General features: G+C 49.7%; 2 protein-coding genes across 2 annotated transcripts in view; one reads left to right on the forward strand and one right to left on the reverse strand.

The window, feature by feature from the left end:
- LOC108788099 (zinc finger protein 62 homolog) overlaps positions 1 to 20545 on the reverse strand; it is a 949422-nt gene that overhangs the window by 383655 nt on the left and 545222 nt on the right. The window lies entirely within an intron of this gene.
- LOC108788075 overlaps positions 1 to 20545 on the forward strand; it is a 150109-nt gene that overhangs the window by 69504 nt on the left and 60060 nt on the right. The window contains exons 11-18 of the mRNA XM_018557807.1: positions 2076 to 2235; positions 2946 to 3160; positions 5132 to 5246; positions 5632 to 5850; positions 7376 to 7427; positions 7608 to 7699; positions 7787 to 7898; positions 7997 to 8717. Coding sequence (XP_018413309.1) covers positions 2076 to 2235; positions 2946 to 3160; positions 5132 to 5246; positions 5632 to 5850; positions 7376 to 7427; positions 7608 to 7699; positions 7787 to 7898; positions 7997 to 8717 — 1686 coding nt within the window. The remainder of the gene's footprint in view (positions 1 to 2075; positions 2236 to 2945; positions 3161 to 5131; positions 5247 to 5631; positions 5851 to 7375; positions 7428 to 7607; positions 7700 to 7786; positions 7899 to 7996; positions 8718 to 20545) is intronic.

A 20545-nucleotide genomic window follows, 5' to 3' on the forward strand; every position in this document is an offset into this window, starting at 1 on the left:
CCCCCCTTAACCTTTTCCCTTGTGACATCCCTAAAAAAGGAATTAAACCCTCCTATCTTCTACTGCTGAGGAAGGCGCCATCTTGGCCTCTATTTTGTTCTGCAGTTGTCATGATGCGGCACATGTGATTGGCTACAACACCAGCCATTAAGGGCCTAAAATATTCGGTTGAGAGCTGACATAAGTACACTGACCGATGTGACAGTTCTCACCAGAGGCACGTCATTAAATCAGTGGACAAGCAAACAGGAAGTTGCACACACATGATGTCAGACAGGTACTGAAGCCCCACCTGGGACCAGAGGGAGCTGCAGTGAGACGTGCGGATCCAATAAAACTTTTCCAAGTTCTGACATCATTGGTGAGTGGCTTCCTGTTTCCTCGTTGGAGTTGAGCTGCAGTGAAACGTGCGGGGCCAATAAAACTTTACCTAGTTCTGACATCAGTGAGTGGTTTCCTGGTTGAAGTTGTGAGTTCACCTGAGCTCTGTCACCTGGATCACCAGTGGCGGGGGACATGCATAAGGGCTTAGCGATGACTACTATTGTGCAATTTGTGGGTTTAGTTCTGTTTTACCAGGGTCACGCTAGACATTGGCCAACTCTTTCTAAATTGAGCTCTGGCCTCCAGCCGCCATTCTGACAGGTTCCCTTTCATTGGCCTTCTGTTCTTCAAGTTCACAAACATTTTTTTTTGGAAACAGGTCCACAGGGTCATCTGGACTCACGGGTGGAACCTCTGTGTGTGAGGAACAAGATAATCGACAGAGTCACTTGTAGTTGCTCCTTGTGTTCAGATCAGCTCACGGTGACCTCAGTAGGGAAGGTTCCAGGGGGCAGCTGAAGATCTGTGTGCAAACATTTGTGTAAGCTCCACCAACGTAACAGATTCAAAACCAATGCTATTTTGGGAAGCTGCTTCATGCTAGAGTGTGACCACATTGCACAAAGGTAGACAGGTGCTGAAAGTAGGCAAGTAATGAGAGAAAGATGGAGGCTGCTGTGCTGGAATCCGACTGAAAAAATGCAAGTTGTCAGGCTGTCTTTGGGCTTGCCATTTTCCATGTTGCTGCCAGTGTGGGAACTCCTGATCCGCATGGTTGTCCTAGGAAGCCACTGGATCGGTAGCTAGTATTTAAAAAAAAATAAAAGAACAGCCTGCATGTTTCCGGATGAAGGACCTGTGCCATGTTTGCTCTGGGCTGTGCAGATGGGTAGCACTCCGCCAAAACAGCCGGGCACGTGCACACAGCAGTACAGGTCCTCAAAGAATTCAACATGAGTATGGCGGGGTTGTGCGGCTCCATTCACGCAACAGTCTGATCGTCTGACAAAATGGCCGTTCTGATTTTCAGACTGAATCCAGCACTTCTCATTCCATCTGCTCCTGAAAGAGGTAAGTGGTTGGAAGGTACTGACTGCGCCGGTGTGCAATCCTGATCGACTGAATTGGAACTGGCTGTATCCTTTCCGTGTTCTCCGTAGGTGGTAATCGTCCAAAAACAATGGAGGTAAAATCGTCTGTGGGACATCAGTCATTACGGGGCATCTGGGTGGCCTAAAAGAGTATTTGGTCGAAGAGTCGGCACATTCTGAATTGAGAAAGCTGGTTGGATGACCAGTGAAACGTATTCAAGAAAAATACAGCAAGTCCAGTTGCCTTGACTTATTTTTTACAGATATACCATGACCTGGATGAATGAAAACCTTCACAGACACGGGTGGGCAGTGTTACTCCATGTTACTTATGATTGAAGTAGGACTTCATCTAATTTTTTTTCCCCCTGCCTCCGGTACTAAAAGAAAAACAAAAAATTCCCTCTCCAATGCTGTGCTCAGTTTCACCTTTGTCATTCTGCCCATTTGCCGAGAGCCCAGCCAGCTGCTCACCGGTCCGCTCAGTCCTAAAAGAATACCCGCCCCCAACCACGGGAAGGATGACAAGCAGCTGCAGTGACATCACTGTATCAGTTCAAGAAAGCGGGTACATATGGTGGGTCAATGGTGGAGCTCCGCAGCACCTAACACAATCCTTGACATGAACCCTTCGCATCTTCATACCACTAATTGTACCAGCCAGTGGCATTGGCAGGAGATAAGCTCCCGCCTGCTGCTGGCGATCCCTGACCCAAGTCAGGGATCACAGTCTCAGCAAGAGCTGCTGGAAAGAGCCGGGATCTTTGCCGATCTGTACCACCGCTTCAGACAGCTGTCGTGTATGAGCGGTGGCTCGCTGGTATGAAATGAAACCTGTCATGAGAGACTATTAGTAAAAAGAAAAGCCACAGTATGAGTAATAAAAGTCACATTATAATAATATATAATACTGGCAGCCAGGGGCGTCCCAAGGCAGGGTGACACCCGGAGCGGTTACCGAGTGGCACCCCGCGCGATGACGTCATCGCGTATACGCGGCGATCTTCTTGATACCTGACGGCGGCCATATTGGTGATGGACGTCGGCAGAGATGAGGGGACAGTCACCCGGCAGGATAAGGTATGCCGCCGGGTCCCCTCCTGTCGGGCACTCGGTCCATGACCAAGCGCCCGACTTTTCAGATGGAGGTGACACCAAAATTACTGTTCAGTCATTTTGGTGTCAACCCTCCAATGGTGTCACCCGGGTGCGGGCCGCACCCCCCTTGTGACGCCACTGATGGGAGCCGCAATAACAGTCAATGGACAACAAAGATGCAAAAAGCTGTAATAAAAAATAATAATAGTCAATATATAATAAAAAAGATATAAGAACTTGGATTTGTAGGCTCCCCGGGGCCCTGGTAACTGTAGTCCCCTTTATTTTGTACTGCGCTGCACAAACTGTTGGCGCTATATAAATCTTGTATCATAATATATTAATAATATATACAGTGATGGTAACAGCTACAATAATGTTATATTATAATAATAATCATACGATATTCATACTGAATAATAAAATGTACAGCCAGCTCAGCTTCACCCTGACAGGAATCCCCTCAGCCTGCAGCAGCTGACTGGGCTCGGGAACGCGCACTACCAGTTCCCGCCTTTCTCCATCAGCGAGTGCCTTGAGCGCGCCCGTGACGTCACCACCTCTGGCGGCGAGAGGCGGGAAGTGCAGAGCCGTCGACCGGCCGGCGGGACTACGACTCCCGAGATGCAGCGGGGCGGAGGAGAAGGGTAGTGACGTCACAATGCAGCCGCTTGGCTGACTTGGTTGTGGAGAGTGGAGAGTAGAGGAGGGTGAGAGCTCTGTGTGTAGATTGGGGGGGGTCACTGGTCCTATGCAGCCCCAAAGAATGCTGGGTAGGCAGGCCAGTGCTGGGGGTCATTACACACCTGAGAGGCTGCCATAGGTAAAGTGCGCCCCCAGAGGTGCGCTATGCTTCCCCAGACCCCAATAATAGGGAAACATAACACAAATATGAGACTATAGCAGCAAGATGAACATAATATTTATGTGTGGACAATTCCTTTAACTTTCTTTCTCTTTCCCAGTGTGCAGTGGTCACACCGGGCGGTTCGCGTCCAGCCGTCCCCTAGGCGACCATGGAGGATCCCCTTGTGTCGTTGGGTATGTTGACCGTGTATTTCGAGTTAAATTGCCCCAAAAGGAAGTTTTCGATGTGCTACCTGTAAAGATGGGCCTTCAAGAGGCTTCGTGTATATCAGACAGCACAGTCAGCGCGCTTGCTGAACGGCTGCCATAAATCACTTTCTCACGTGTGTTCTGAGTTGGAAGAGGTTTTGGGCAGCCTTAGGTCAGGAACTGTCCTGGAGGTTGGACATGTGTCCCTTTGGCACTGTTTGTGTGGCCCTCAGGACCCCTGCGACGGTAGTTTGTGTTTTCTTATTTCCCTTTCTCCCTTCCTATAGCATGTCTGCACTCTCTGACCGTCTCCTGTGGCATCATGTCTGCACTCTCTGACCGTCTCCTGTGGCATCATGTCTGCACTCTCTGACCGTCTCCTGCGGCACGTCTACCCTCTCTGACCGTCTCCTGCGGCACGTCTACCCTCTCTGACCATCTCCTGCGGCACGTCTGCGCTCTCTGACCATCTCCTGCGGCATGTCTGCGCTCTCTGACCATCTCCTGCAGCATGTCTGCGCTCTCTGACCATCTCCTGCAGCATGTCTGCGCTCTCTGACCATCTCCTGTTGCATGTTCCAGCAGCCTCAGTAATGTTTTCACTGAATATTATACGCTGCCCTTTGGAGATGGCAGGCAATCTCCAAGGCAGGACCATTGGACTCTCGGGCAAGACCATTGGGCTCTCTGGCAGGGCCATTGGGCTCTCTGGCAGGGCCATTGGGCTCTCGGGCAGGGCCATTGGGCTCCCGGGCAGGGCCATTGGGCTTTCAGGAAGGGCCATTGGGCTCTCGGGCAAAGCCATTGGGCTCTCGGGCAGGGCAATGGAGCTCTCTCAGGCAGGGCCGTTGAGCTCTCTCAGGCAGGGCCGTTGAGCTCTCTCAGTCAGGGCCGTGGAGCTACCTGCAGCATGTCTGCGCTCTCTGACCATCTCCTGCAGCATGTCTGCGCTCTCTGACCATCTCCTGTTGCATGTTCCAGCAGCCTCAGTAATGTTTTCACTGAATATTATACGCTGCCCTTTGGAGATGGCAGGCAATCTCCAAGGCAGGACCATTGGACTCTCGGGCAAGACCATTGGGCTCTCTGGCAGGGCCATTGGGCTCTCTGGCAGGGCCATTGGGCTCTCGGGCAGGGCCATTGGGCTCCCGGGCAGGGCCATTGGGCTTTCAGGAAGGGCCATTGGGCTCTCGGGCAAAGCCATTGGGCTCTCGGGCAGGGCAATGGAGCTCTCTCAGGCAGGGCCGTTGAGCTCTCTCAGGCAGGGCCGTTGAGCTCTCTCAGTCAGGGCCGTGGAGCTCTCTCAGGCAGGGCCGTCGAGCTCTCTCAGGGAGGGCCGTCGAGCTCTCTCAGGCAGGGCCGTCGAGCTCTCTCAGGCAGGGCCGTCGAGCTCTCTCAGGGAGGGCCGTCGAGCTCTCTCAGGCAGGGCCGTCGAGCTCGCTCAGGGAGGGCCGTCGAGCTCGCTCAGGGAGGGCCATTGGGCTCTGGGGAGACTGCAGGAGCCGTGAAAAAGTGGATAGTCTGTACTTGTAAACTTGCTTGAATTGATTGAACCTGTTAAGCTCAGTTACCAAGTTCCCTACAGATGTCTCCAGTAACAGAGACCCATCGGAGAGATGTCCCCGTCCTCTGTATTCCTGGGATTCCAAAGCGGAGGATCTTCAGGACCCTCACCAGGTAACAAACATAACTGGCAGATGTAGCTGATGCGGAATTGATTGCAGACTGGCACTGCCTGTTACGGATCTATCTGTGTTATCCAGAGGGAAAGTCAGATAGACGTTGAAGAAGATCCGAATGTGAGGGGTGAGGAGCCGTGTGAGGAGGAGGAGGAGGAACGTTCTCAAGAGATCAGCACAGGTGAGGAATAAACACTAAAGCCAGAGAAGAGTCCCAGATTCTCCTTGTTCAGTCACTACAACAATCTCTTCTCCCCTCCCCCGTCAGTAGACAGTAATGGGGGAACGGAATGTGTCTAGTGGTGGGAGTCAGGAGCCATCAGCCTCTATTAGTCTCCGGCTCTCCTCCTCCAGCACCTCTGCATTGCTGTGTACTCTCCGAGCTCCGACCTTCCCTGGCCAAGGACGGAATTCAGAGGATTCTTACACGCTCTGCTTTGGAAATCGGCAAAGGTGAGCAACGACCACTGAGTACAGAAAGGATTCAGCTTGGTGTCTTTCCTACAGACAGATCCATCAAGAGGAACACGGTGGAGCGGCGCCCCCTTCCAATCTTCTCACTGAAGCGGGACGGAAGGAAGTGGCAGAGGATACGAATTAAGGTAAGACATAGGGAGGTGTTGGGAGGGTAACCCTAAATTCAATATTTCATAGATGTATTGTTTCTCAATGTAGCTTAGTGTCCTGTGTTATAACTGGTGATCCTGCCAGTCCCCCTTCTGTCCTGTTGCAACCTGACCACGGCAAACACTGAAGCAGATCCGTGCCAGTGTGGTCTGCTTCTGTATCAGTGCTTCCCCATTGGAGTTGCACTCCGCCATGTCGGCGCAGGGCGTGCCTGTGACTCCAGCTGCCACACCCTCGTGCAGCCCTGCAGAGTTGATTGACAGCGGCTCCTAGTACAAGCCCCACTGTCAAACTGCAGCTGGTAAGCCGAGGTGTTGATTAAATGCTAGGTAGAGAGTGGTGGAGGATGGAAGCCAGTGGACGGATTGGCAGAGAGGGGCGGGGGATGGAAGCCAGTTGAGGGATTGGCAGAGAGTGGCAGAGGATGGAAGCCAGTGGAGGGATTGGCAGAGAGGGGCAGGGGATGGAAGCCAGTGGAGGGATTAGTAGAGAGGGGCGGAGGGAGGGAGGCCAGTGGAGGGATTGGTAGAGAGGGGCAGGGGATGGAGGGATGGGTGGAGAGGGGCAGGGGATGGAGGCCAGTGGAGGGATTGGCCGGGGATGGAGGCCAGTGGAGGGATTGGCCGGGGATGGAGGCCAGTGGAGGGATTGGCCGGGGATGGAGGCCAGTGGAGGGATTGGCCGGGGATGGAGGCCAGTGGAGGGATTGGCCGGGGATGGAGGCCAGTGGAGGGATTGGCCGGGGATGGAGGCCAGTGGAGGGATTGGCCGGGGATGGAGGCCAGTGGAGGGATTGGCCGGGGATGGAGGCCAGTGGAGGGATTGGCCGGGGATGGAGGCCAGTGGAGGGATTGGCCGGGGATGGAGGCCAGTGGAGGGATTGGCCGGGGATGGAGGCCAGTGGAGGGATTGGCCGGGGATGGAGGCCAGTGGAGGGATTGGCCGGGGATGGAGGCCAGTGGAGGGATTGGCCGGGGATGGAGGCCAGTGGAGGGATTGGCCGGGGATGGAGGCCAGTGGAGGGATTGGCCGGGGATGGAGGCCAGTGGAGGGATTGGCCGGGGATGGAGGCCAGTGGAGGGATTGGCCGGGGATGGAGGCCAGTGGAGGGATTGGCCGGGGATGGAGGCCAGTGGAGGGATTGGCCGGGGATGGAGGCCAGTGGAGGGATTGGCCGGGGATGGAGGCCAGTGGAGGGATTGGCCGGGGATGGAGGCCAGTGGAGGGATTGGCCGGGGATGGAGGCCAGTGGAGGGATTGGCCGGGGATGGAGGCCAGTGGAGGGATTGGCCGGGGATGGAGGCCAGTGGAGGGATTGGCCGGGGATGGAGGCCAGTGGAGGGATTGGCCGGGGATGGAGGCCAGTGGAGGGATTGGCCGGGGATGGAGGCCAGTGGAGGGATTGGCCGGGGATGTAGGCCAGTGGATGGAGTTGTTAGTCTTGCTGTATATAATATAAGGAGTTATTGTTGTTTACACTTTCTTTGTCTTTACAATCAGAGTGAAATAAATTTAGAAGTTCGGGAGGAAGACGCGGCAGAAGAACACAAAGGTAACAGAATTGTGGAGGCCGCTTCCGGGACACATAGGCCATTGCTGCCATGTTACGGGAGACTGGGTGGGACTGCTCCATGCTACAGGAGACTGCTAGAGATTTCTCCCATATAGCAAACGTCTGTTCTTTACGCTGACCGTAGTCACATCACATGTCCAAAAATTTTATTTCCTGCAGACAGACCCAGAAACAGAAATGCGTCGGAGCGGCTACCCCGCCCCGTTTGCTTGGACAATTCCGATGCAGATTACTGCCAACAAGACTTACAGGTAATCTGTGGGACCTTCCTGACCGTCTATCTGGGGGCCATAGAGCGTTGTATGTAGTTGAACATTAATGCTTTACTATTTGTGTAGGCGGAGTCTCCGGCAGACAGGGCAAACGGCGTGATATTACAGGAAGAGGGCTTGTACTTGACACATGAGCAGGAGATTAAGGAGGAGGAGTCTGCTCTGGACTTTGACGAAGGTGAGCGCACTGATTGGCTAATTGGGTGAGCCCATTGTAAGCACAGGAGGGGTTGAAAATGACGACATTATGTGATCTCTCCCTATATCTCTCTCTAGGTTATGAAGTTGATTATGACCAGGGACTCGACCATTGCCACCCGTTCGATGGTGACGTCAGTCTCGGGAAACCCTCGGAGGAGTACGACCAGGCCATCGCTGGGGAGAACTCGCCGGCAGGAGGGGAGAAACATTTCATCTGCACCGAGTGCGGCAAGAGCTTTACCCATTTCTCCTACCTCACCAAGCACCAGCGCTCCCACTCGGGGTTGAAGCCGTTCACCTGTGCCGAATGCGGCAAACGGTTCGCCTACAAGCCCAGCTTGGAGACCCACCAGAGGGTGCACACTGGGGTGAAGCCCCATGTCTGCACGGAGTGCGGGAAGCTGTTTTCAAGCAAGTTCAACCTGAAGACCCACGAGAAGATCCACTCTGGGGTCAAGCCGGTGGTCTGCCCGGCATGCGGCAAGTGTTTCAGCAACAACCCGGCGCTGGTGAAGCACCTGCGGATCCACACGGGCGAGAAGCCCTTTTCCTGCAACCAGTGCGGCAAGTTTTTCTCCAGCCGCTCCGGCCTCAACGCCCACCTCATACTCCACACGGGTGAGAAGCCCTTCATGTGCTCCGAATGCGGGAAGTCCTTTGCAAACCAGTCTAACCTCATCTCCCACCGCATCATCCACACTGGCGAGAAGCCCTACACCTGCAGCGAATGCGGCAAAGGCTTCGCCAACCAGTCGAACCTGGCCAAGCACAAAATCATCCATACCGAGCAGAAGCCGTTTCTCTGCATGGAGTGTGGGAAATTCTTCACCCGGAAGGGCAGCCTAGACAAACACCGGAAGAGGATCCACGAGAAGACGAAACATGTTCTCCAGTCACCTGGGCCTGTAAATTTTTAAAAAGACTTAAATTGCAATTGCCTTTCCTCTCCCCCATGGGTCGTGAAGGCAGTAGCTTTGCAGTTCTGTGCCTTGTCAGGAAAAGCCTACGGCTGGCTGACGTAATGTGGTCTGATGAACTCTGGGGGGCCAAACCCTTCTTCAGGCTAAGCTTCAAAGAAGGCTTCTGAAGGGTTCATTGACCACCAACCTCACATCTGAAGAAAGTGGGACCTTGTGGGTAGGCAGGCAGAGCCAGGAACCCACGTGTGTAGGTTGCCCATTAGGATTACTTGATCAGTTTGAAAAAGATGTCTGGTGGATGTCAAGGCTTCAGTTAAATCACCGGTCAATAATTTATTAAGGCCAATATGTGAGACCTGTGATATCCTTTGGAAGTTGGGAGCCCAAGTGCCAAGGTCCTGGAGATATCTTCAGAAGACTAAGATATAACCTGTTGGTGGACCGACCCTTCAGTTCCTCATCAGCCTCCTGAAGAACCCTGCTGCTTTGGAGATGGGCTTCATACACAGTCATCCTGTTCTTATCATATTTGTGATGCAGGACTTTGATGAGATAGCCCCACGATCCAAAAATTCTTACTGTGGTCTCCTCCTTGCAAAGAACCTTGAGGGTGAGGCAGTGCCACCATGGTGGGTACATATGCACCTTCTAGAACCATGTGAAGGACCCCTCTAAAATAACTGCTTATACAAAGTGGGCGGGGGGGGGGTCACATTCCACACTTGATAAATGGTTTGGACTGTCTATTGGGCTTTTGTTGGGAATAGAAACACTACATCCTGTCTAAGGAACTGAGCAAAATGTATTTGAGTAGACCTGTAACAGGACTGCTGATATCATTTCAGAAAGACTAGGTGCCCTTTGCTGAGATACCATACCCCCTTTCACATCTACAAAATCCCTGTGCTTCTGACTGCTGGCTACTAATAATGAGGCTGGGCTTGGTGCGAACCCAGTTTACTTAAATTCACCAAAGCTTGCTTGAATCTCTGACTGCCTTACCTCCTCCTGACCCAATCAGCGCCAGCAGCTGGAATTCTCCACCCCTTTGTGACGTATTGCTGTGGGGTGGGGAATGCCCCTCCCTGCAACTTATTGGGTCAGGAGAAGGGGGTGGCAGTCAGAGTTTTGAGCAGGCTTGGGTGAACTCAGACAAATTGGGTTTCCATCAAGCCCAGCCTCATCCCTACTGGCTACGTGTGCTGAAGTGACTTAGCTGGGCCTTTGGGAAGGAGAGATCTCCAGGCTATGTGTACTGGAGGTACTAAGCTGGGCTTATGGGAAGGAGAGATCTTCAGGCTATGTGTGCTGGAGGCACTTAGCTGGGCTTAGGGGAAGGAGAGATCTTCAGGCTATGTGTGCTGGAGGCACTTAGCTGGGCTTAGGGGAAGGAGAGATCTTCAGGCTATGTGTGCTGGAGGCACTTAGCTGGGCTTAGGGGAAGGAGAGATCTTCAGGCTATGTGTGCTGGAGGCACTTAGCCGGGCTTATGGGAAGGAGAGAACTCCAAGCTACGTATGTGCAGTGGGAGAGGTAGTTCAGTACAATGGAAGAGTGGAGAGCAACTTAAATGCATTGTGGCAAGCCTTTGTCTTCAGCCTGGCCTAGCTCTTGTATGGTGAGGTGAGAGACCTCATTGTGGGAAGCCTTCGTCTTTAGCCTGGCCTAGCTCGTGTATGGTGAGAGGCCTCATTGTGGGAAGCCTTCATCTTTAGCCTGGCCTAGCTCTTGTACGGTGAGGTGAGAGGCCTCATTGTGGGAAGCCTTCATCTTCAGCCTGGCCTAGCTCTTGTATAGTGAGATGAGAGGCCTCATTGTAGGAAGCATTAGTCTTCAGCCTGGCCTAGCTCATGTAGGTTGAGGTGAGAGGCAGCCACACAAGAGGGCCAAACTTCAACTCTGCACACACGTACCCAGCAGTTTGAAGCAATAGGGACGCCATCACCCTTGGGACCTGGCTTCCTACTATTTGGTTCTTTGAGAAGTCTGAAGAGCCAGAGAAGGAGGGTTTTGTGTGGATCGGAAATTTAACGGATATTTCAAATAATTAGAAAAAAAAATTTATGCTAAAGTTCCTATAATCGTGTGAGGAAAAATGCTTTTGGGCACGCTGGTCTAATACGGACTGCCTCATTTTCTCAACATCCTAGAATAGACTTGGGAAAACACTGTCCAAGTGTTCCTAGGTTCCAAGCTCGACCCTCTGTAGTCCATAAAGAGGGAACCTGTGCAGAATCATGTGACAAGACTGCTGCCCCTAACGGCAACACCGTTATCAGCCTACCTAATGTGTTGGATCGATTTTAAGGAACTCGGAAATCAAGTTGAAGAAGGGTGCACCTTCTGACTTTACCAAGGCATCAGTATTGGAGCCATGTTGCTGCCCATTACATATCAGAAGTGCGATTGCTCCATAATATGCAGATCAATAAGAACTTACTGTCCGCTCAGAGGTGTACAGAGCAGATAGCGGGCTCTGTAGAGACTCCAGGCGGCAGGAGAGGTGTTCTGGATTGTGCCCGGTTGTATATAAAATTACTGTACAGCAATACTGGACCCGGGCTCATTTTACAGATGGAAGTGCATTTGGTCAATCTTAAATATACATTTATTCAATAAAAATGTGTATACTCTGAACTGGCGTGTGTGAGCTTTATTAGAAAACGACACAGATCTGGAGATCGAGAGAGAGGCACGGGTCAGAGAAACCACAGTCATGGAGGCTCAGCATCACATGTGGGAGTTACCTAGGGTAGTTGCATCCAAATAGAGCCTGCCTAGCAACAATGACTCCTCCAGACTGAATTTCATCCATCACGGTATTGTGATGATACTGGCTCTAACATTTTGCATGTAATGAAATCGGAAGGCTTTTATTAAAAGCCTCATTAGCACGTTAATGAGGGAGAAGAAGGGAAGGAACCAAGGAAGGCAAAATATAAGCAGATGGTCACATAGACAGACCTAAAAGAATACAAGGATTCAATTCTTAGAGATGCACCTTGTTTTATTCAACACAATAGTTTTAGAAACCATGTGTAGAAGGGAACGTCCAGATGTGCAATTCATATCATCAGTTAAAGTTCAGACAATAGCAAATAAGTGGTTTCCTGTTTTGGTTGCCATGGAGATTTTAAAAAAAAATAGGTGGTCTATTTTGAATCTAGGTTTTTTAGAAGAACGTAATCATAGTGGGTACCAAAATTGGAGTCCAAAGTCTAAAACCGGATGCTGGGCTTCAAGCTGACCCTCAAAAACACCATTGCCAAGATTTAGAATCCTCAAAACTGCCTGTAGTTTAGACGGAGTATCCATTTACTCAAGCCCGATAATGCAACGGCTTCTGTGGAATTCTTCAGAAATGTTCTTGGGCTTTTCAAGATGGTCGAATAAAAATTCAAGCTCATCACCCAAAGACATTTTCTGGAGAAGTCAACACAAGCTTTCTCTTCACAACATGGATTCTGTGCCCCCCCCCCCACCTTGTTGGGATGACTCTAGCTCAGCTGTTCTCAACCAGGGTGCCTCCTGGCTTCCTTTAGGAGTGCCTTGAACTTTTCACACAGCATAATGCCTTTCCATGCGCAGGGGGCTCTTAATGTGAAGGGGGAACCTTGGTATGAAAGGAGGGCTCTCATGTGAAGGGGGATTTTGATATGAAAGGAGGAGGCTTTGATGTGAAAGGGGGCTCCTAGTGTGATAGGGAGGACTTTGATGTGAAATCGAGCTCCTAGTGTGATAGGGGGAGGACTCTGATGTGAAGGTGGAACCCCATTTTTTTCTGTTTTGGTGTGGGATCTTGCCTTAAAATCCATACCAGACCTCTGTTTGGGATAAGGGTCTGGTACGGATTTTGGCGGGGCCATGTGTCATTTTAGAGTGGGGGGCCGTGACCGAAAAATGGCTGAGAAACGCTAATTGAGCAGCCCAGTAGGTCATGAAGATTCAGAAGAAGGTCCTCAAATCTTGGTTCCACAAAACAGACCCTGTAAACAATCAAGTTGCCAAAGCTTGGTCAAAGAAAGTAGAACCACGAACTGTGGACTGGACTGATAGCCGGTTTCACTGATAGCTGGTTTCTGGCTGATGTTGAGTAGAGATGGTCCGCCGATTCGAACATCGGCCGTTCGAGCTATCGCCGAACTTTATGGGATGTTCGCGGTCTGTTCGACCGCACGTCTCATACTGCAAAGAGCCCCCTGAAGCTCTAATTGGTTAAAGACCACAGGTCAGGTGCAAGACTTTGTCCAATCAGGGCTCAGTACTCATTTGGAGCCATGATTGGGCAAAGTCATGATCACTCTGCCCAATCATGTCTCGCCTATCAGATGCCGGCAAACTACACAATTGGGCGGAGCTAGCTGTCACCGCTAGCTCCGCCCAATTGTTTGTTCTGCCGGCATCTGTCAAAATGCCATTATGCGGACGAGACGGCGGCCGGCGTTTTTTTGTTATTTCTATCTAGTTTTCATTTCGTCATGGACAGCGCTGGACGCTGTGATTGACCCTGGATTACTTCGGTGGATCCATTTTATTTTTTTAAAAATAAAAGACTTGTCAAAAACATGTCCGACACATCAATCACTGATAACACTAAACTGATGAGCTGTAAAAGCTTTTAAAGCGTCCCCTATGGCCAATTTTGGGTATGCTAGTTTTTTGCGGGTGTGCGCAATTTTTAAGCTTGACATGTTTGGTGTCTATTTACCCGACGTGACCCCGTCTTTTATATATTACCAAAATTTGGTAATATTGTTTTATAACAAACTTTTTTTTTTTCTAAATTTTCAGTAATTTCCCCTGAATATAGTAAAAAATAAAACCCGCATAAGAAAGCTCTATCTGTCCCTAAAAAATGGTATCAAATTCATTTCAGTAAAGCGTTGCATGACGGGAATAAACGTCAGTCAAAGTATCGCAGCGCTGAACACTGAAAAATGGCCTGGCCAGGAAGGGGGTCTAAACACCTGGTCTTCAAGCGGTTAAAGGATTTTAGCAAAAGCCTGGACTTTTTAATAACTATTTGATTTAACCCTTTAGTGAATGGGTAGGGGTACAAGTACCTCTTACTCATTCACAAGGGAGGGGGGCGGCATCTGGCTGCCCCCTTAATTAAAGGGGTACCCCGATGCAAATAAGCCCCCTTGCCTGCAGACCCCCACAACCACTGGGTCAGGGTTGCGGGGCCGAGGCCCTTGTCCCCATCGGCACCCTCCCAGTGCCGAGGGTCTGGTATTGTTTGGGAGGTGGAACTGCACACTTTAGTAGTAAGAAAAAAAAATGCCATTTTTTTTTTTTTAGAAATGTCAGTTTTGCTGCAGCAGGTTCTAGACATCGTACAGATCCGCCACTTTACAGGCCGGTTAAGGGGACCACCCAGGCACGATATTTGAAGGAATTCTTCATTCTATTCTTACCCTTTAAGTCAGTGGTTCTCAACCTTTCTAGGGCCAGGACCCCTTGGTAACATTTGCCAAGTTGTGGTGACCCCCAAAGGTAAAATTTAGGTATGACGCAGCTGCTGCAGCGACATCTGGAGGCGTGGCAGGAGAACTGATACTGCTGCGCTAGGAGAGAGCTGAGGAGGACTCTCACCTTGCACAGCGACCCACATGTTGAGAACCACTGCTATAGGCAGGCCCGGATTCCCCGCAAGGCCAAAGCCCGCCAGGAAGCTGACAGCACGCAGTGCCAATCACAGGCACTGAGACATTTCCCGATCTCTGCACCTGCGGACCGGGAAAATGGAATGCATAGCTAGAGGTGTGTTTTTCATATTTGTTTGCTTCAATACATACATACTGCACATATTTTCAAAGTTAAATAGCCAATAGGAATCTAGCCATGCATTCCTATGGTGGGGTTTTTTTTTTCTGACTTACGGCGGCCCCCGATTTAAAAAAAAAAAACAGAGCAGAGAAAGGTGCCGACCTTTCCCAGAGAAGGTGTCTCTCTCCCGGCGGCCGAGAGCCACTAGGCGACCCCTGGCAAATCGTCATTCGACCCCCGAGGGGGTCCCGACCCACAGGTTGAGAACCACTGCTTTAAGTGATGTTAAAATCACTGCTCCTTTAAAAAGGTTTTTCTTTTCATTGATTCATGTCCCCCAGAGCAGTACCCGGACCCCCATACATCTTTTATGGCCAATAACTTGCATATAAGCACTCTTAAAGGGGACACTCATTTTCGAAAGTTCGACCCCCCATTGACTTGCATTAGGTTCGAGTTCATATTCAAACTTTTCAGGCCACTTGGGTGTTTGAATACGAACCGAACACGGGCGTGTTCGTCCCATCACTAATGTTGAGAAGCCTAAATTTAAACAAAATGAGTTGATCTACTTTCAGAGGTGCCCCATGTTAAGTCGCCGCCAAAGCTTCCTTCCTATGGACCCTCTGGTGCTTGATGAGGTGAGTGGACCTCTTGAAGCACTTCTCGCATTCCGGGCACGCGTAAGGCTTCTCGTGACTGTGAATCTTTTGATGGGAGACGAGTTGCGACCGCTGGCTAAAACATTTGGCGCAGTCCAAGCACTCGTAGGGCTTGTGTCCCGTGTGAATCTTGTAGTGCTCTTTCATCTTGGCGTGACTGTAGAAGGACTTCTCGCACTGGGAGCAGGAAAACGGTTTCAAACCCAAGTGCGTTTTCTGGTGGGCCACCAGGCCAGACCTCTGCCGGAAAGTCTTTTCACACTGGGGGCACCCGAAGGACTTTTGCCCCGTGTGAGTGATCTGATGCGACACTAGTCCAGCCCGATGGCGAAAGCTTTTGCCACACTGCGGACAGACGAAGGCCTTCTCTCTTCTGTGGTTCCTCTGGTGGGAGGCCAGGTAGGTGCTGCTTATAAAACACTTGCCACAGTCGGGGCATGAGTAGGGTTTCTCTCCCGTATGGATGCGCTGATGGACGATGAGGTAGGACTTCTGGCGGAAGAACTTGCCACAAGCGACGCAAGAAAACGGCTTCTCGCCCGTGTGGATTCGCTTGTGGACGGTCAGCTCTGACTTTTGGCGGAAGCACTTCTGGCAGTCTGGACAAGTGAAGGGCTTCTGCCCCGTGTGGATCATCTGATGTATGACGAGATATGAGTTCGAGTTGAAACGTTTACCGCATTCCGGACACGGGAACCTGCCTTTGGGTTTGTCTAGGGCGCAGTGGAAGGGCTTGATGAATTCTAGATGGTCAGCAGACCTGTTCACATTGAAATCCATTGTATCGGAGGTGCTGTGGAACACTCCATTATCATTATGGTGCCCTGGGAAATGAGTGCTCCTTGAAGAATTCTTATGTTCGAAACCTTCAATGGAAAACAAAAATAGTCATAAAGAAAAATTACCAATAAGAGACAGAAAGAAAGGCGTAGATTCACTCTAGCGGGCACCTTCAGATCACAAAGTGGTGGCAGCTGGCACACAATGAGGTACGACTTGACTTTAAAGAAGGCCGCCAGGAAAAATCCAACACACACCCTTGCAGGGCAGCTATCCCCACACTCCAAGGGGTTAAGTGTCTGTTTCGTCTAGGGGACTCGAAGCAGATTTACTTACCCGATTCTCGGTCCCGCCGACTCCATCTGGGCTACTAGACCAGACCCCACAGCCTCTACTCCCCTGGGCTCCAGCGGTCTAAGGACCCCTGTCCATTGACCTGCATTAGACATGAGGACACTGCGGGAGATTCCATAGCTGCAGTAGAGGAGGAGAGGGGTGCGTGCCGACTGATGGAGGACTGAGAGTCAGGGGAGTAAAACTGCTTCATTTGAGCCCCCCGAGACCTGTGATGGCGAAAATGTTTGAGCCCGAGTGCCCAAACGGCAACACAAAATCAAGGGCCAACACTGAAAATAAGTTTGATATTGTGTTTTAATTTGAGCACTGGGGTTTAAAGATGTTCAGCATCACTGCTGCAGGCAAAATAGGGAAACACACATATTTAAACATTTTATTCTTTTTTAATGTTTTTTACTTTTTCTTTCATGTTTTTATTTAACATATTATCTTTTACTTTATTCTTTTATCATTTTTATTGACTTTCTAATTTTTTTAACTTTTTTTATCACAATTTTTCTTTATTGTAATTAGTATTTCTTATAATTTTTACTTGTTTTTTTTTAATTTTTATTTAATTACTTTTTATCTTTTGTTTTAATTTTTATTTTTTTAACTTTTCACTTAACTTTATTGCTATCACTTCCATTACCGGAGTTTGAGTGCAGCACTCTGCTGGCTCTGCTGTGACAGATGAGACAGGAAGGCTGCGAGTACAGCCTTCCTGTCTCAGTGTTCACTCGGAGCAGAGCGGAGAACAGACATTCTCCAGGCTCTCCATCTTGAACTACTTTGTCGTGGTTCAGGGTCCCCCATAAGAGCAGGGGATCCCGAAAACCATGGCGCGGAGGGAGGCAGACAGCAGGGAGAGAAAGGCAGCTGGTGGGAAGAGAGGCGGCCGGCCGGGAGTGGACCATGGGGTGGGACCTGCAGGCTGCATACAAGTTATCGCCATGGCATCACCGGGATCACTTGTATTAAATTATCGACGGCTTCATTGCTGTACATTTAGCCCCGCTTGCCCGAAGCAGGGCCAAATATAGCAAACAATTACCCCCTAGGCAGCCGGAACTACCTGTGCCGGGCGTTGAGCAATATACACATTTGACACCCCTGTCTAAGCTCGCGTGCCACCAGAGGGGCCTCTGTGTGCTCTCTGTGGCACGCTTGCCATAGGCTCGCCCCCGCTGCCCTAATCCTTGCAATGTGGAGGTTTTTGATTTTTTTCCCAGAGATCTTTTTTAAAGGAGTAGCCTTCATCTCAGACACGGGCTCCTACCTTTCTGTTCGCCCGGACTGGTTTCAGCATGATGGTCAACTTTGGAGAACACAAGGTGGTCAGCCGAGCCATCAACAGAAAGGTCCGTCTTGTGTGAGCTGATAATTGAGTTCTGGTTGTGGTCCGTAACTGTAGAAAAAGATAAGTGAAATTTGTCAATAAAAGATTACAAAAAAGGAGATTTGAAGCATTTGTGGCTCCAATACCACGACATAGATAAGCATGGAACTCTCCCGAGTAATACTGAAGACCTCTGAGGTCTCCCAACCCACCGAAAAAAGGCTTGAGGAAGTGAGACGTGCAACTGAAACTACAGAAGGAACAGAGCCAGAAGGGTCATCAGTCTCCAGACACTCTTGAAGAGTTTACCCATTGCATCTCACCTACTGCCATGTACGGTTGGGGAATTAGAGAATACATAGCTCCATATGTGAATACAAACATGTTTGAGGACTCTCCCCACTAGACACATTCCGTCCCCCCATTGACAGAGGAGGGGGGAGAAGAAGAGATTGCTGTAGTTACTGGACAAGGAGAATCTGGGACTCTCTTCTGGATTTGGTGCTATTTCCTCACCTGTGCTGATCTCTGGAGAACGTTCCTCCTCCTTGATCTTCACATCTACTTGCTGTTTTTGGGTCTCTGGGTCAATATTGACTATGACAATATTCAGCTCTTCATTCTGAATTAAATCAATGTAATACATTTTTTTAAACCTTTGTTTCTGGTTTCAAGTAAGACAAGTTTCTGGTTTGTTGCTTTTGGTCTATAAAACCTTTACCTCTGAGTAATGTTTATAGTATCTGAGATTTTCAGAAGGAGAAGGACATCTCTCTGGTGGGTTCCTCTTACTGGATCCATCTGTAGGAAACACACACACTGACTGAATACATTGTTTCTATGTGTGTATCAGATGATGGGGGATCTAGGTGGACCCTCCGTACTGCTCTCTCCTCTTACCCGGTAATGTGAGGGGCGGCCGGTTCTCCATCATGACGTCCTTGTAGAGATCCCGGTGTCCTTCTAGATACTCCCACTCCTCCATGGAGAAATAGACAGAGACATCCTGACACCTTATAGGAACCTGACACACACAATGATACAGTCACCATCCAGACACATCCCTTGTCTGTTCCTGGATCATGTCCCAGAATTCCCGGCACCGCTCACCTCTCCCGTCAGCAGCTCCATGATCTTCTGGGTGACTTCTAGGATCTTCTTTTTTCTCTCAGGGGTCAGAGAGGGAGGTGGGGGGTCCATGATGGGGCTTTGGCTCCTCAACTCTCTTGACATATGGGGATGGCTGCTGGGTGTCACATGATCATCAGACTTTGTCAGAGGTATATAAACCTGAATTTAAAAAGAATGAAATGTCCTATGAATACATTTTTTTACTTTACTTTCCGGTCAGGTCTGTGTTTTATTAATACAGAAAAGTAAAGTCATGTGACCTCCCAGAATCCTCCTCACCTCTCCGGTCAGGTCTGTGTTTTATGAAAAAGAGTGATGTCATGTGACCTCCCAGAATCCTCCTCACCTCTCCGGTCAGGTCTGTGTTTTATGAATAGAGATGAGTGATGTCATGTGACCTCCCAGAATCCTCCTCACCTCTCCGGTCAGGTCTGTGTTTTATGAATAGAGATAAGAGTGATGTCATGTGACCTCCCAGAATCCTCCTCACCTCCCCGGTCAGCAGGTAGATGATCTCCAGGGTGAGCTGTAATATCCTGTCGGTTAGGTGACTCCTGTTCTGGTCCATCTTCAGTGAAGGGATTGGATCGCCGTCTTATTTTATATGTGACGTAATCCTCTGACCGACCTGGAATACAGGGGGATGGATGAGAGAGATCAACTGGAGCATGGGTAGCAAACCTCCGGCCCTCCAGCTGTGGTGAAACCACAAATCCAATGATACATATCTCTTCGGGAGTCATGTCTGTGGATGTGAGAATCTTGCAATGCCTCATGGGATTTGTAGTTCCACCACAGTTGGAGGGTGCCTGAGGTTTGCTACCCCTGAACTAGAGTGAAAGCTCCTTGAGGGCGGGGACTGATGCCAATGTGTAAAGTGCTTTATAAAATTGTTTGCGATTATATACCAATAATAAATCAACTAAACCTACTAAGCTAATTATTTCCTTACACCACTAATAGCAAAAAGGTCCAACAGGTAACATCAATAATAATAATACATGTAGAATAAAAATTTAATTTACAAAATATTTCAAGTTCTTTATTTTCAATGTATAATAATCATCACAAGATTTATCATGGTACCAAACTCCAAAAAATAAAAAAAATAGTACAACTCATAATAATAATATTAATAAGTACAATAATAATACCAATATAATGATGATAATAATAACAAAATAAAAAAAATAAAAATTATTATATTTGATGCCTGTTATTTGCTGACATGCTATTGTCTTTGCATTCTTTGTTGCCCGCACGTTTGAGGTTTATTTGTTTTCATGTACATCGATGGATTTGTTAACCTCTTGCCGTCCGCCCGTAGTAAAAAAACGGACTGACGGCACTGCAGCATCTGCGGGTTGCTGTCTCCAGACGGCAATTTTTTTCTGCTCGCGCGCGCCCCCTAGCGGGCATGCACGGGCAGAAAAGACCCGCCCATTAAACACACCCGTTACCGGGTGTTTCACATATAGGCGATCAGCGGGTCCATAGCCCGCCGATCGCCTATATGTGCTCGTTCGCGTCCGCCGTTCGCGTCTCCGTCCGGGCTGTGAATGCAGAAGTGATGTGTGTTACATCACTTCCGCATTCACCTGTCAGTCATCTGGCTGCTATAGCCAGAGAGAAGAAGCTGATGAAGCACATCTCTGCTTCATCAGCTTCTTTTGGGGTCCACAGGTGA

Source organism: Nanorana parkeri, unplaced genomic scaffold, assembly GCF_000935625.1.
Source record: "Nanorana parkeri isolate BGI_ZX_2015 unplaced genomic scaffold, ASM93562v1 scaffold305, whole genome shotgun sequence".
NCBI classification, from domain to species: Eukaryota; Metazoa; Chordata; class Amphibia; order Anura; family Dicroglossidae; genus Nanorana; species Nanorana parkeri.